Here is a 14,782-nt window from a genome sequence, read left to right on the forward strand (position 1 = left end):
GTGTGACGAGTGAATGCTTAAACCACTAGACTACCCCAGTGCCCCTGGGCCAGTTAGAAGAAGAGAGTCGCCTCGTTTTGATGGTTGTACTTGTGGAAATGTGCTCTCAGCAGTTGACAAAGCAACATCACATGCTGTTAACTTATGTATAGTGTGCTCTGAAACACTAAATGAACCCTCTTCATGGGGATGCAGTATTGGGGGGTGGGGTGGGGTGTACACAGATTTGTCGAGCATTATGGACTTCATTGTGTCTCTTCTAGGCATTGTTCTGTATGTTCAGGTTCAAGATCTTCTTGTGAGTTCCAAAAATTGCCCAACTTATATATAGTGTGCTCCCCCATGTATAGCCAAGATAATATGCTTCAAATAATTTGACACATACCATGCATACATTGTGAAGAGTTACAGTGGCAGATCCAGATGGGGGGTTCAGGGGGTTTGAAACACACACACACACACACCCCTTTTGAAAATGACTAAAGACCACATTAAAGTTAATGTTTTGCAATGGCGGAGCCAAGGTGGGGTTCGAGCCCCCTTGATCCGCCTATGTGTTATGAGTATTTTGAAGGTAGTCTTCAAGTCAACCCATGGTTTAGCATTAGGACATGATGGTCTGCTTGAATGTCAACTGTATTACAAAATATGGAACACTAGTAAATAGTTGTCAGTTATTATATAGATGTCATAGGTAACTGTCTGCTTATAATTATTATGCTTGAGTTTTCTGTGAAATTCAATTTTTATTTTTGTCACATGACACTGTTGGTATGGAAGCCCTCAGGAAGCATTCCATAGCCACCTCTATGTCCTAAACACTCTGAGGTAGACGACTTTCTTGTTGAAGTTCCAGTGTAGAGGAACACGCCAGTAAATGTTGGTGGATATATTGTACACCTTCTCAGAACAATGAAAGCTTGAATATTTTCACATTTTGTGGCCTTTATGAATCACCATCAAAGTTCATGACAATGTTCCGAAGAATTAATCATGATCAATTGCTATGGCATTATCTTGAAATACTTCATAAATCACTGTCCTTGGCTGCAGAAAATACCTGAAACAGACTATAGAATAAAATGCCCTGGCTAAAATTAGTTGATAACATCTGACATTAACTATACCTGATGTCACATGAATGCCAAGTTAGCCTTGTGACATCTTTATGCTCCTCCTATACACAAGTTATCAATTAATTTTCCTATCTATATGCCCTTGTGCAATGCAATGGTATAATCTATCTGTTGTGCTGGACTAGTCCATGATGTCACATGGGGGGTATCAGATAACTTTGAAAGTCTGCCTGGAGGCATTGTGGCACAAATGAAGGATCTTGTTGAAGTTTTTTTTCCCTGAGGGAATTCTATTCTGCTTCCATTGTTTGATGAACAAAGAAGAGATAAAAAAGTATTGGGTTATAGATTTCTATACTTTGAAAAGATTTTGAGTTTAAAAAATAATCCTTTTGTTGAATGCATTCACTTAATTTTGTTTAGATAGGTTTAGTTTGGCAAATTTGATACAAAATGGCAGGGGAATTACTCTGGAATGATGCCTGGAATTTGAACTTAAATGTTTTGATAAAAACAGGACTTGAATCAGAACCAAATGTAATGCCATCTAGAAGATTATATAAAACATTGTTCTATGAGGTATTTGGTGATGTATTTCCAGTGTACGAAGTTGACTAAACAGTGACTGTTTTAAGGGCAAATTCCTCTGTTCCTATCTCTAAAAATATATGTTTGCCAACAGAAAGATAGGTCCCTCTGAGTTCATATTCATGCTCCGGAGGCAGATAACCCAGGGCCACTCCTGATATGTGTTTCACGTAATTTATGTGTTTTAGGGTCACAAATCCCATTCCGCATCAGTCCAATCTTTTTAGCTACCCAGATTTAAGCTTGAAGCTGTCTACAGAGGCGAACTGTGTTCTGATAAAACCCTATAGGAAAAAAAGATGGGAGACCGGATTCCATTAGAAACTTGCTTCAGGGTGATTTGACCCGCATCTGTAAATAAATCGTGCTCCTATGTGATTCACAGACCCCTCTGATTGGCTACAAGTTAAAAGGGAAACCACTCATATGCCAATGGGCTTGGCTGGTTTGGGCCATCCATCTCCTTGCCGTGACATGTTGAATTAATTCACGACCAACACCAAATTTTCTGAGTTGAGACAGTCCTTCCAAGCCACCAAGCTGAGGGAGCTAATCCTATTTTCTGTCAGCCATCTTTTTTTTTAAACAAAATATCCCAATTGTAACCATTTCATTTAGTGAAGTTCCCTCTATTTAATTGAAGTTCAGAAACAGTTTGTTCAAAAATTATTTCAATGAAATATGAACACTTTTCATAATACTGCTGAAATATGTTACATGGCAACAGTTTCTTTTCATGTAAAGAAATACCCTCTTTGGACAGTTCTACATAATAGAACAATTATCGATTAGTGATAAAGAATATTTAATTGCACAAGTCGGCCATTGTTTGGAATATGGTAAAATCAATTGATTTTTTTCCACCGTGAATATCCCCTGTTTGGAATTAACATCCCAGCTGTGGGATACTGTGTTGTGGGGATTACTTCGGAAAATGTCAGAAATTATAAATAACAGGTTTTATTGATTATTTCCCAGAATTTCTGTTTAAATGAAACGGTTACAAAATTATTGAAATAGCCGCTACTCTTAAAGATGTAACATATGCTAACCGGGATATAAAATTACTCCCTGTGGGTTGTGTGGGGAAAAACTCTGCTTTCTTTGTTCTTGTAATTCTGCTACAAGGCAATAAGAGTTTGATCCTCAGCTTAATATCCCTAATGAGCTACACTTAGGGGTAATTTCACTGGGGAAGGGTCATTGGAGTTTAGCTGGGGGTCATCAGGTGATGTGGTGGAGTATATGGCCTTTGCTTATCAACAGGGAAGGAGTATGCTTTGTAACAACCTCCAAGATTCAGGCATATATGTTTTGGCTCGGTCTAAACTGTATCCTAAGACCCAACTTTGATGTCCAAAAATGAAACATACAACTATATGGATGACAACAACGTCTTGTTACTCCTAGAACGCAATCAAACAATTTGATGCCCAAGTTGGTGCGGCAGGATGTGAGACTCAATGTCAGAGTGAATACTTTAGTTCTTTCTTGAGATCGTAACAAACATGTGGTCCTTGGTTTCATTTGACTGTTGTGTAAATTAGTTTATTTATCATCTTATCGGGTAGCAGGATACTACTTTACTCCTTTTTTGTAGTTACAAATGACATACCTATAAAAGCTATCTCTTGAAACTTAACAATTCAGGATCAATAACATGCAAGGTTAAGGTTTGTACTCGAGTATTGAAAGTCCTGCTGTATAAATTTGGAATATAATATTTTATGAAATCAAAAATAATCTAGTTTATGAACACTGCATGTCTAACAAGATCTTTTTGACAAATTTGTATAAAATCCACATCATACAAAAGAAGAATTTAGAGGAGAGAATTGAATTGTTCTAAATAATGTGTCATGTGTTAGTCAACAATCATAACCGCCAAGCTAGAAAGGCCCCCCCCCCCCACTTACTAGTGTTGCAAGCTGTGAAGCCCTACCCTGATTGCCAGTCGCCCTATAGTGGAGAATATGGAAAGGCTAGGAATCCATATAATGGAGGTTTGCTGTATTCTGCAGAGGCAAGGTCATTGGCAGGGAGAGTGTTATACTGAGGCTGATTTGTTGTTATACAGATGGTGATGGTATAGTGAGGTACTTGACTAGTGTTCAGCTGTTGGCCGCTTTCTCTCCACTCAGCTCAGCTTGTGGTTGCAGCTTTGATAATTTGTGCATTTCCTCGGGTGATGTTTTCAAGATGCTGGAAATTTTGAGTTTCAGCCAAAGTCTAGCTCTCAAAAACTTTCTTAGCTAGCTGCATGAAGCAGAAGAAAATCTATTAAATATTTATGCCTTTTCTAAGCTGAAATAAGAACAAATAAGCTGATTTGGGCTCAGTTTAAGCTTTGAGAAAAATGCCAGCTATTTTGTCAATTGCAATCAATTTCATGTACTTTTCTTCCATCATGTGTATGGCAAAATTCATTACTTAGCTCTATGCAAATTAGGCAATGTCAGTGTGATTGATGGTTTGGGAAGCAAAATTATGAGTATGATGAGATAATGTCAAACATTTCATAGTCTGATAAATGAATGTAATGAATTATTCTCAGTATTCAGTACTTGAGTTTCCCTCTCAGTGTCCTCCAATACTTTTGTTAGGCTTAGCCGTTAGACCATGAACACTTCCTTCTTTATGGAGAGCCCTTGTTAATCCATCAGTCTGGATTAAAAGGTCAGGATGGGTCAGTACTCGGTGGGCCATTGTGAAGGATATTTCGATGCAGGTAATGACTCCGCCATGTAGGGCCCCAACAGCCTGTTGTAATATGAAGGTGAAGGACACCTGGACGCACATACTGTGCTGGGCTAAAGTTTCTCTGCTTATGCAAGCTGGATAAATCGAATGATTATAGTCTCATGTGGCCTGGCTAATATTTATCACATCCCTTTGAAACAACATGGAGCTCTTTTTTCCATTCAATGTTGAAACCACACACATATCTGGCATGTCGCCAGATCACTACATAATGGGGATAGTTTCAGGGAAATTCAAGCATACGTTACTTTATTCTGGATTGATGGAAGCTGCCCACATTCTAGAATGTCACTGCGTAGAAGATTTTAGAGGGGTCTTTGAAAAAACATCCTTGAGAATATTTTTGTTCAGTTGAATGGCTTCGTGGTTTAATGGCTTCATGCATGCTTCAGTGAGTGTTGTTAAGCTTATTACGGTGCTGGGTGAAGGGAGAGAACTCTTGAAGGATCAGGGAGTGTATAGTCCTTTGTGATGTCATTTGAAGGTGGTGATGTCACTTGTAGAGCTGAATCATTGTGGCGTGATGTCACATCTGACATGTGTTTTCATGTTTTCCCTGCCTATGTGCACTGGCATGCTGTATACCACCACAAGCAAATATTATGTGTGAATGTTTTTTAAGGTTTCGAAACAAACAACCTTTTTCTAAGTAGCCAACAGTGGAAATTGCATTGACATTTCTGATCATGTAATTTTTGTAATTACAATCACAGAATAAATACCAGTGTAGGTTAATTTACGCTTTGGAATTGCCAACCAGTGTTGTAGATGAAAACTTGACTTGTTAGCTAGTTACTATTCTTCACAGCCTATGTTTATGTTCATTACAGTCAACTACAGTGACGACTTAGTCATGCAGGCTTTCACTACTAATGAGTCAATGGCTTATTAGTCAGGAATTATGAAATGTGTTCCATGGGCAAGGGATGCCGTTATGATTCAGCTTGTGTTCAGGGAAAGTTCCCCTTCTGAATCATTGCTAGTGAATCAGGGAGTACCATGCCTCTATCAGCAGTTGAATCCGTTGGAGTACAGCTTTTACTTCAGTTATCACTGATCCTCTGTGGAGACCTGTATGGTCAAGCCTGAATGAGCCTGTGTGCTATAATTCCTCGTATGGAGTTTGATACGGGCCGTTCAACCGAATCTCAGATTTGGTCTACAGCTTTCCGTCAAGTTTCTGACATAGCTTGGGATATTTTATCATCCCAAAGATCAAGGACAAACATCAGTTCTGTACTGTCTGAAGAAAGGTTACAAGAAGTTGCTGAAAGGATATATTACCTTTCCTCTGATTCGTTATTACCAGCTCAATATGGGGTTTGTAATGGCCGAGATCTTTGTGAGTCCTCCAGGGAGGATTTAGGAGGAAGTAAACTGCTGGACTTGCAGCACAGCTGTGACTCTGTGGAGACATGTTATATTGATGGATGGAGCTATGCTCACAATTTGAATACCACCCTAAATAAAGGATTGTATGAGGTCCCCGAGCAATATGCCGCACATGCTGTGAGTGGGGTGCGACGACCTACACAATGTGTAGGGAGATTGACAGCTTTGACGGGTCGAAACATCTCATCAACGGATTCGCATGACTTGCTTACACTTGCACACACTGTGAGCTGGCCACAAATAGACTATTGTCCTTCCCATTGTGTCTTTTGGCTGAATCTGTTGTATCCACTGTTTGAATTAAACGAGAGGCAAGCCTCTACTCCCATTGTCCCTACCCGGCCAGTAATGGCTGGTCTAGCGGAGTCTTGTCGCCCAGTTCGTGCTGAAGGTGGGATACCTTTGTATGGACAAAGGGATTCATCATTCGATAGGCATCTGAGGGATGTTGGTCTGATCAGTGTGGATGGATCCGTGGATGATATGGTGTTAGAACATCTTTACCAACTGTGTTCGCAACATAACTTGATTCAGTTCTATCAAGAGCTGCACTCCCAGTATATGTTTGAGTTGTACCTTTGGTTGTACGTCAGAATATGTGTGGACAGGAAGATGCAGAAAGTTCAGCAGAAGCTGGAGATCATTTCTCGCATATTGGGCCAGCCAGTTGAATGTGTACTGAGATCCACTCTCACCAGCTTTGTTCAGAAGCTGGTGTCAAAACAAAAACATTTGGTAGACTCGGCATTGATCTTGCTGAGACAAGTTGACATAGGGGAGGTAACTCCCATGCTGGCCTCTCACTTAAGAGACCTTGCAAGAACCACAAATATTCAGCTGGATTCAAAGCGACTGCAGCGTAAATTCAGCAGGGATGTGGCCATTACAGCCAGGAGGATACTGATGGAATATCAGAACGGATTAGTGTCGAAATTTTCCAGGTATTCATTGACGAGTTTGGTTGTTTACTTTGGAACATGTGTGGCTGGAGTGTGTCACAGCTGGCCGTGTTTGTGATGGGCATGTGTTGCTTCATATGTGAGGCTGCTGATAATAATGCAGTCACATGCTGGGAATTGTTAGTTAGTTATGAACAGAATATTTCAGCATGAATTTCATCTTTTCTGTATTCCAGTCGCCATGTTTGTAACAATTAGGTGAATATTAGCTGAACTCATTCTTGACTAGTGCAGCTCTTTCACAAACTACATGCAGTGCATGGACTGGACTTTCAGTCACCACTGTAGGAAGAATTTTGTTTGACTGTTGTATGCTCGCATCCAGTGATGTTGTATATGTTGGTATTAACATAACGATAGGTTGTACAATACCCGCTTTTATTGCAGCCCTGGAACTAGACGGAGGACAACTCGTGAACGCAACACATTACGGCAGTCAGAATCTCCTGAACGCCGGGCCTTCCAACCCCCTGTGTTGACAGGGAGACAACTCCATCCTGCGGCCGTCCTGCCTGGCCAGTCCCCCCAGCATCCCGTCGTCATTGATGTAGATCAGGTACGCTTTATCAACCTTCATGATGTTGCTTCATTTGTGATAATGTAAAGGGTCACATCCTTTCATAGATATTATTGTATGTGAAAGAACCTAACAGCTTTAATTTTGAAAATACTCATGCATTATTAATAGATTCAATTTTCTGCTTGTCTCTGTAAATGTTTCCGGAAATTGATAACAATAGTATGAAATGAGATGCCTTGGTCCAACTCGTTGTATCATCTAACCTTGTGTCAGTCTGTGAATTAATGTATACATTATTCATGGGAAAATTAGCAGGCAGGCATTAACTATTAATGAGAACCTGTTGATCTAATGTTTCTTCATCATTAATTCTCAACCACATCTTTTCATATATATTTTAGTTATTTTTTGCGCCACAGGTTCAAGTGTCTGCACCTGTTACCATGACGCCATATGCCATCCCTGTGTGCACCGGTCCACATCATATGCCCGTGTGTAGTGCCGCACACATGCAGATGTGCAACACGCAGCCAACATGGTCCATTCCTGCATGTACGGTGCAGCTGCCGTCGTGCAGCATGCAGCACATTCCAGCGTGCAGTCTGCAGCAGATGCCGGTTCCACATACAATACCACCGATACTGCACCACACGCACCACCCACCCCCTCACCATCCGATGCCACACCACCATGGCTTGACGCACGCTGGACATGCACAGTTTCCTCATGTCCCACAACCTCAGATGCGGGTAGGTGAAAACAATTATTATTATTATTATTATTATTATTATCATAGGATATTTAAATAGCGCACATATCCAGGCAACTGGAGCATACTCAAAGCACTGGTATTTTTCCCTCAATCATTGGATGTCAATCTCAACGGCACATCGTATTATCAATCTCAACTCCCTGGGGAGTATACAACTCTATATTGATTGAAATAATAATAAATCAGACCACCAAATTTTCCCATTGTTTCAGAATACATGATGGATTTTGAATAAAACTTGGCTTCTTTGTTTCAGGATGAAGACGTGCAAATTATTGCAGAACACCGGCCACACTACCCCATCCCCCCTAGTATTCACCCTGGGGCGACACTTAACCCCTCCCCTCCAGTCATTTTACAAGAGCCAGTTGTGCACCCAACACCGCATGATATATATATGGTAAGAGGAAAGCAGATTGGTATTTTAGGATTATCTTGAAGAAATGCTCTAAAAAATTTTTCGCATATTAGATTTTAATTAACTTATGCCATTTAGAAAGTGGTCAAATGTAACATGTTATATTTGGGATTACACTTTCTTAGTAAAGTACAAATTCTAGTACTTTTTGGGGGGCTGAGTCCCATCCGAGGTTCGAACCCACACCCTAATCGCCAGCACACCTCCCTACATTAGATTTTGTAATCTAATTTAATTTCGAACTTAAAAATTGTGTTGCATTGTCTTTGATATAATAATTTCTGGTGTTTTATATGTAAATTTTTTACAAAATGTATTACTTTCAGGGTCCATATCAGCTCTATTACGCAAGAAGAGCTGCAGGACGCAGTCGGTTACGTGGATCACTACCACCACCACCACCTCCCTACCCAGGATTCCTTCTTCACTTCCTGTAAGCCATTTCATCTTGCTGTGGTGGTAAACTTAGTAGCCTTTCACTGTCTGCATTGTGCATCATTTCAGTGGATTTTAGATTGAAGTTTGGGCTTGTGTCAGCTGATCTTACCAGGCAGACAAATTTGACTCCAACTAGTTGCTGAAGTCACTTTCATTATCAGTTATTGATTTATTGTCTTGATGAGTGAGTAGTTTTAAGCTGCCTTCAGCAATATTCTAGCAATATCATGGCGGGGGGACACCAGAAATGGGTTTCACTTGTTGTACCCATGTGGGGAATCAAACCCGGGTCTTGATGAGTGTCGTTACTGCATACATCTTTGTTTGACACATATTTTTTCTTTCTTCTCTAGAGCCATGTTGGGTAACCCCCCTGTGCCTCCTTACGGCCGAGATCCCCCAGATGAGGCGACGGAGGAAAACTACGAGGTAGGTGTACGTGTATATTTTGTTTCTTCGCTTGCTGATGCTCGCAACACGCGTTTGCTGTGTGAATTCAATGTTATCAAGCAGTAAAATATAACATCACACTTCAAGGTGTAAACAAATTCTTGGATGGATATGTGCTACAGTTTGGATAGTTATTATTGAAGGAGTGCCCCAACATGGTCTTCAGTATCACAAATATAGGAACCCTTGGTGCACTTACCCTGATGTCTGTGTCTTTTACTTATGTGTATACTATTTCCTGCAGGCCCTGTTGAGTTTAGCTGAGAGACTGGGAGAGGCCAAACCGAGAGGTCTTTCTAAGGCCGACATCAAACAACTACCTGCATACTACTTCAACAGTGAAACACCTCGCTCCGACCTGGACCAGACATCGTGTGTGGTGTGCATGTGTGACTTCGAGAGTCGCCAGCTCCTGAGGGTGCTTCCGTGTGGCCACGAGTTCCACACGAAATGTGTAGACAAATGGCTCAAGGTGAGTCTGCCAGTGATACCAGTACTTAAAACATTGAATCTCCTCGTAGTAGGATTGACTGACAGAAGACAGATTACAGCCGTCTATTTTAGCCTTTTTCACCTGTGGAAGATACTGCGGTGAAATATTTTTACGGCAATATTACACTAGTGTAATACCGCTAGATGTATGACGTCATAATGGTTTACAGTTATGACATCACAATGGTATTAGACCTTGCTTGACTCGCAGAAAGCTGTGAGTCATCACACTATAGACAGTTTCTATCATCTATGTTGGAGAGTCATCACAGTCATCATATAGACAGTTTCTATCATCTATGTTGGACAGTAATATACAGAATACTATAACTTTCGCTTCTATCGTGTTGGAGTAATATACAGAAAGCTGTGAATACACACTATTTTGTTTAATATACAGAATACTAAACTCGCTCCCGTGAAATACCATTTTTGTTTACTCGTGAAAGATTTAGTATACCAGATCATTAACTAGTATCCTCTATTTCTCACACATGTAGCACCTTCTCTATATCATCTCGGGGCGGTTGGGTAGCCTATTGGTTAAAGCGTTCGCTCGTCACGCCAAAGGCCCAGGTTCGATTCCCCACATGGGTACAACTTGTGAAGCCCATTTCTGGTGTCCCCAGCCGTGATATTGCTGGAATATTGCTAAAAACGGCATAAAACCATACTCAGCCAGCCAGCCAGCCAGCCAGCTATATCATCTCATTCATTCACTGCTCAATATTTGCTACGCAATAAAATAGTTACCTATAGTCGGAGGTGAAGTCCAGTTAGCAAATAAAGAATGTACTAGTATATGGGTGCAAATGTGACTTCAGCCATTACTTGAGGGTGAAAGTCAAACTATTGTCTTGTGTAACAAAATGTTGAATAAATACACGTTCACCTGCATTTCACAACATTCACATTTCAATATTTTAGCATCTAATTTAATAAATCCCTATTTACGAGAATAGCACTGAACAAACTGTTGTTATTTCCAGACCAACCGAACCTGCCCTATATGCCGAGCCGATGCCACGGACATGGCCGGGAACCACTCAGAATAACACTGTCCGCCAACTGGCAGGTGGCGCCACTGTCACCAACTCTTCAATGGAAACAAGAACAAGCGTTGTGGGAAAAGACAAATGTGCAAACTCTAGCATAAAAACTATAGAATTTGTACATAGCCACAAATCTCTTTCTCTCCTCTGTCAGCTCTGAATCTATCAAAACTCATTACCTCAACGTATTGTGTGCGGAGCTGTATATAAAGCTTGTGCTTGGCCGTAGATAGCTTGCAGACAGATGTCAAGTTTATACCAAGGAGAAATACATCATTGGTTGGACTGAGGCAATTCAGGGAAAAACTGTGACTCTGCTCTGATTGTCGAGGAGACAGACCTGTTCAAAGCCACACCCACACTGTTTGTGAATACCTTGAACTTTGCAAGGAGTGAACATATTTTGGAGACTTTGTGTGAGAATGGACAACTTCCCTGGGCAAGGAATGGGTGGATTTTGTCTGCTTGCATTGGTGCTGTAAAAATGCTTTGTCGCTCAATTTTTGTTTGTGTAAATTGTCGCACACGATATTTCTCGGCCAGTTTTCAGATAGTCGATGTATGCAAGAGTAATAACAAGTGTATAAATCTCATAGTATTTTCCTACCTGTAGTATTTTGAAGATTCATCACATGCTCAAGGAAGGTTATTGAAATAATTCAGATTTATAACACTTTTTGTTATGCATATGCGCAATTGAAATAAACATAATAATTCCCATCTATTAATTTTATCATCTCTCAGTGATGACGCTCCAGGACTCTCAAATATGGTACATAATATTTGTCTGAGCAAATGTAATCTACGCAGCCAACACGTCAAAATATGAAATACCATACACACAAGTTCAGGTGTATGTTGGTATCAAGACTTTCTGAATCATTCAGTAATACTAGAGGTAAAGTAATTTGAAATGTAAGGTTTCAGCAAATAACAAAAACCTATAGATTTCATTTGTTGAATATTTCAGTGGAATTCATTACTCAATTATGGTTGTGGAAGCCCTGCTCATCATCAAGTGTCTTCTGAGGCAAACAGATCTGCATTTACCTTGACAGGAATCTGTCAGCTCATAGCTTAAACTATCTAACGAACATTGTTGAAAAAAGATTATGAATATGGCATATGCAGTTTAGCATTGAGACCATGGGTTAAGACCATATTTGCCTTAATGTTCAGAGATGTAATCACTTTCATTGGTTTACCTTCAAAATAAGTCATGTATAGATATTTTCTGTAATTCTTTCAAAGTCATGGCATATTCAGGAATGTTGAATACTTTTTCTCTTTTTTTTCCAAGCTTTTTGCATAATTTATCAGCATTTTCATGCTACATCTACAGCAGTGCACTTTTTTGCGTTACAGCTTTGAAGATATATTTGTTGAATTGTCTTCACTGTTTCTTGTATTTTTGCAATTTATACCTCAATACAAAAGTTTTCAAAGAAATTCATTTGATTTCAGTTATTATTCTGGTCTATTTTATTCAGAATTTTTATCCTAAATACGCAAAAAATATATAAAAATGTTATTGGTTGAACAAGATTAAGTTGGGTTTCTCTACTGTATTTTGGAAAGTTTGGTATCAGTCATGAACAGAATTATTTTGCCTTATGCAATTATTTCATTAAAGAAAAAATTACAAGACTAATTATTGTCAACCATTTTTATATTGAGGTAGTTTATCTATAGGAAAGACATGTTTCCACATTTAAACTTGTGGCTATTACTGTTTTTTCTGGAACCTTTATCTTGAATCAGACTTGAAATTAGAGTACAACTTTGTCAAGGATCTTTTCTGCAATATATAATCTCTCTCCTCACCTAATCTTGTCTTGTATGAACTATAAATATAATTAAACATTTCACATAATTTTGAAGTAGGATAATTAGAATATGTATGTCTTCTTTAAGTTCATTACAGTTATGATTACACAAAGTTCCCACTGTTTAAGCTATTCTTCCATGTTATGCAAAATGTTAAATTTCACTCTTGAAGTTTGACAATATATATAGATATATATATATAAACTTTCCCACTCTATGCGACATTGCATATATTTTGCAGTCTGTTTCTACTGACTAACTGTTCGTTGTTTTTGTGTTGATCACAAATAATATTCTGTTCTGATCTTGAGCATTATAGAGATCCAATTGGTGAAACAGGAAGTGGTACGGGTTTTGCTATGAAGGCCAGATTCAGTCAGTACTTGATGTTTCCAAGCAGTAAGTCACAGTTAAATCAAATGTCTCTTCACACAGGGTACACAGACTGAAAGTTCCCCGACGGAACTCGGAAGAGCCTTGTAGCAATCCCAATATGATCTACCTCTGCTTATTTCTATATTATACAAATGCCTTTTTCTCCAATATAAAATTCCAAATGTTCTGTGCTTTGTGAATGTCTCAGAATTATGAATTGTTTTTGTAAGGAAACAAACATTGTTTTCAGTATATATCAAATGTTGTAAATGAATGCAGAAGATGCAACTCACTTTCAAAGTGTACCTTTCAAAATATATGGCAATAAACCATAAAGACAATGGACCTCTCGGTAGTTTTAAATCTGTGTGAGTGGATGCATGCAGAGTTGTCTGTCTGTGTTTGTACATAACATTGGCACAGTGGAAACCGGGTGAGTAGCCTAGTGGTCAAAGCATTTGCTCATAATGCCTGACCAAGGTTTGACTCCGTACATATGTGGGGCGGAGGGGTAGCCTAGTGGTCAAAGCATTTGCTCATAATGCCGGACCAAGGTTTGACTCCGTACATGTGGGTGGGTGATTGGGGGGTAGCCTAGTGGTCAAAGCATTTGCTCATAATGCCGGACCTAGGTTTGATTCTCGTACATATGTGGGGCGGAGGGGTAGCCTAGTGGTCAAAGCATTTGCTCATTATGCCGAACCTAGGTTTGACTCCGTACATATGTGGGGCGGAGGGGTAGCCTAGTGGTCAAAGCATTTGCTCATAATGCCGGACCTAGGTTTGATTCCGTACATATGTGGGGCGGAGGGGTAGCCTAGTGGTCAAAGCATTTGCTCATAATGCCAGACCTAGGTTTGATTCCGTACATATGTGGGGTAGCGGGGTAGCCTAGTGGTCAAAGCATTTGCTCATAATGCCGGACCTAGGTTTGATTCCGTACATATGTGGGGTGGCAGGGGGTAGCCTAGTGGTCAAAAGCAGCATTTGCTCATAATGCCGGACCTAGGTTTGATTCTGTACATATGTGGGCATTTGAGGGTAGCCTAGTGGTCACAGCATTTGCTCATAATGCGGACCTAGGTTTGACTCCATTACATATGTGGGGTGGAGGGGTAGCCTAGTGGTCAAAGCATTTGCTCATAATGCCGGACCTAGGTTTGATTCGCGACACATATGTGGGCGGTGGGGAGTAGCCTAGTGGTCAAAGCATTTGCTCATAATGCGGACCTAGGTTTGATTCGCATATATGTGGGGGAGGAGGGTAGCCTAGTGGTCAAAGCATTTGCTCATTATGCCAGACCTAGGTTTGATTCCGTACATATGTGGGGCGGAGGGGTAGCCTAGTGGTCAAAGCATTTGCTCATAATGCCGGACCTAGGTTTGATTCCGTACATATGTGGGGCGGGAGGGTAGCCATGGTTAAAGCATTTGCTCATAATGCGGACCTAGGTTTGATTCCGTGCATATGTCGGGTGGCAGGGTAGCCTAGTGGTCAAAGCATTTGCTCATAATGCGGACCTAGGTTTGATTCCGTACATATGTGGGGACGGAGGGGTAGCCTAGTGGTCAAAGCATTTGCTCATTATGCCAGACCTAGGTTTGACTCCGTACATATGTGGGATGGTGGGGTAGCCTAGTGGTCAAAGCATTTGCTCATAAT

The 14,782-nt window shown here is 40.2% G+C and overlaps 1 protein-coding gene across 6 annotated transcripts in view; it reads left to right on the forward strand.

The window, feature by feature from the left end:
* LOC124258355 (E3 ubiquitin-protein ligase RNF38-like) overlaps positions 1-13,460 on the forward strand; it is an 85,290-nt gene extending 71,830 nt beyond the window's left edge. For 4 of the 6 annotated variants that reach the window (XM_046692447.1, XM_046692448.1, XM_046692449.1 and 1 more), the window contains 7 exons: positions 7,163-7,331; positions 7,715-8,044; positions 8,324-8,467; positions 8,812-8,918; positions 9,277-9,358; positions 9,618-9,845; positions 10,855-13,460. In XM_046692447.1, the coding sequence (XP_046548403.1) occupies positions 7,163-7,331; positions 7,715-8,044; positions 8,324-8,467; positions 8,812-8,918; positions 9,277-9,358; positions 9,618-9,845; positions 10,855-10,920 (1,126 nt within the window). In that variant the 3' untranslated portion in view covers positions 10,921-13,460. Of the gene's footprint in view, positions 1-5,490; positions 6,758-7,162; positions 7,332-7,714; positions 8,045-8,323; positions 8,468-8,811; positions 8,919-9,276; positions 9,359-9,617; positions 9,846-10,854 lie in introns of those variants that run through there. The other 2 variants (XM_046692445.1, XM_046692446.1) reach the window with 2 other exon arrangements.
* Positions 13,461-14,782: the final 1,322 nt, after the last annotated feature.

This window comes from Haliotis rubra, unplaced genomic scaffold (genome assembly GCF_003918875.1).
Source record: "Haliotis rubra isolate DU_JTF1 unplaced genomic scaffold, ASM391887v1 Scf69, whole genome shotgun sequence".
Lineage (NCBI taxonomy): Eukaryota > Metazoa > Mollusca > Gastropoda > Lepetellida > Haliotidae > Haliotis > Haliotis rubra.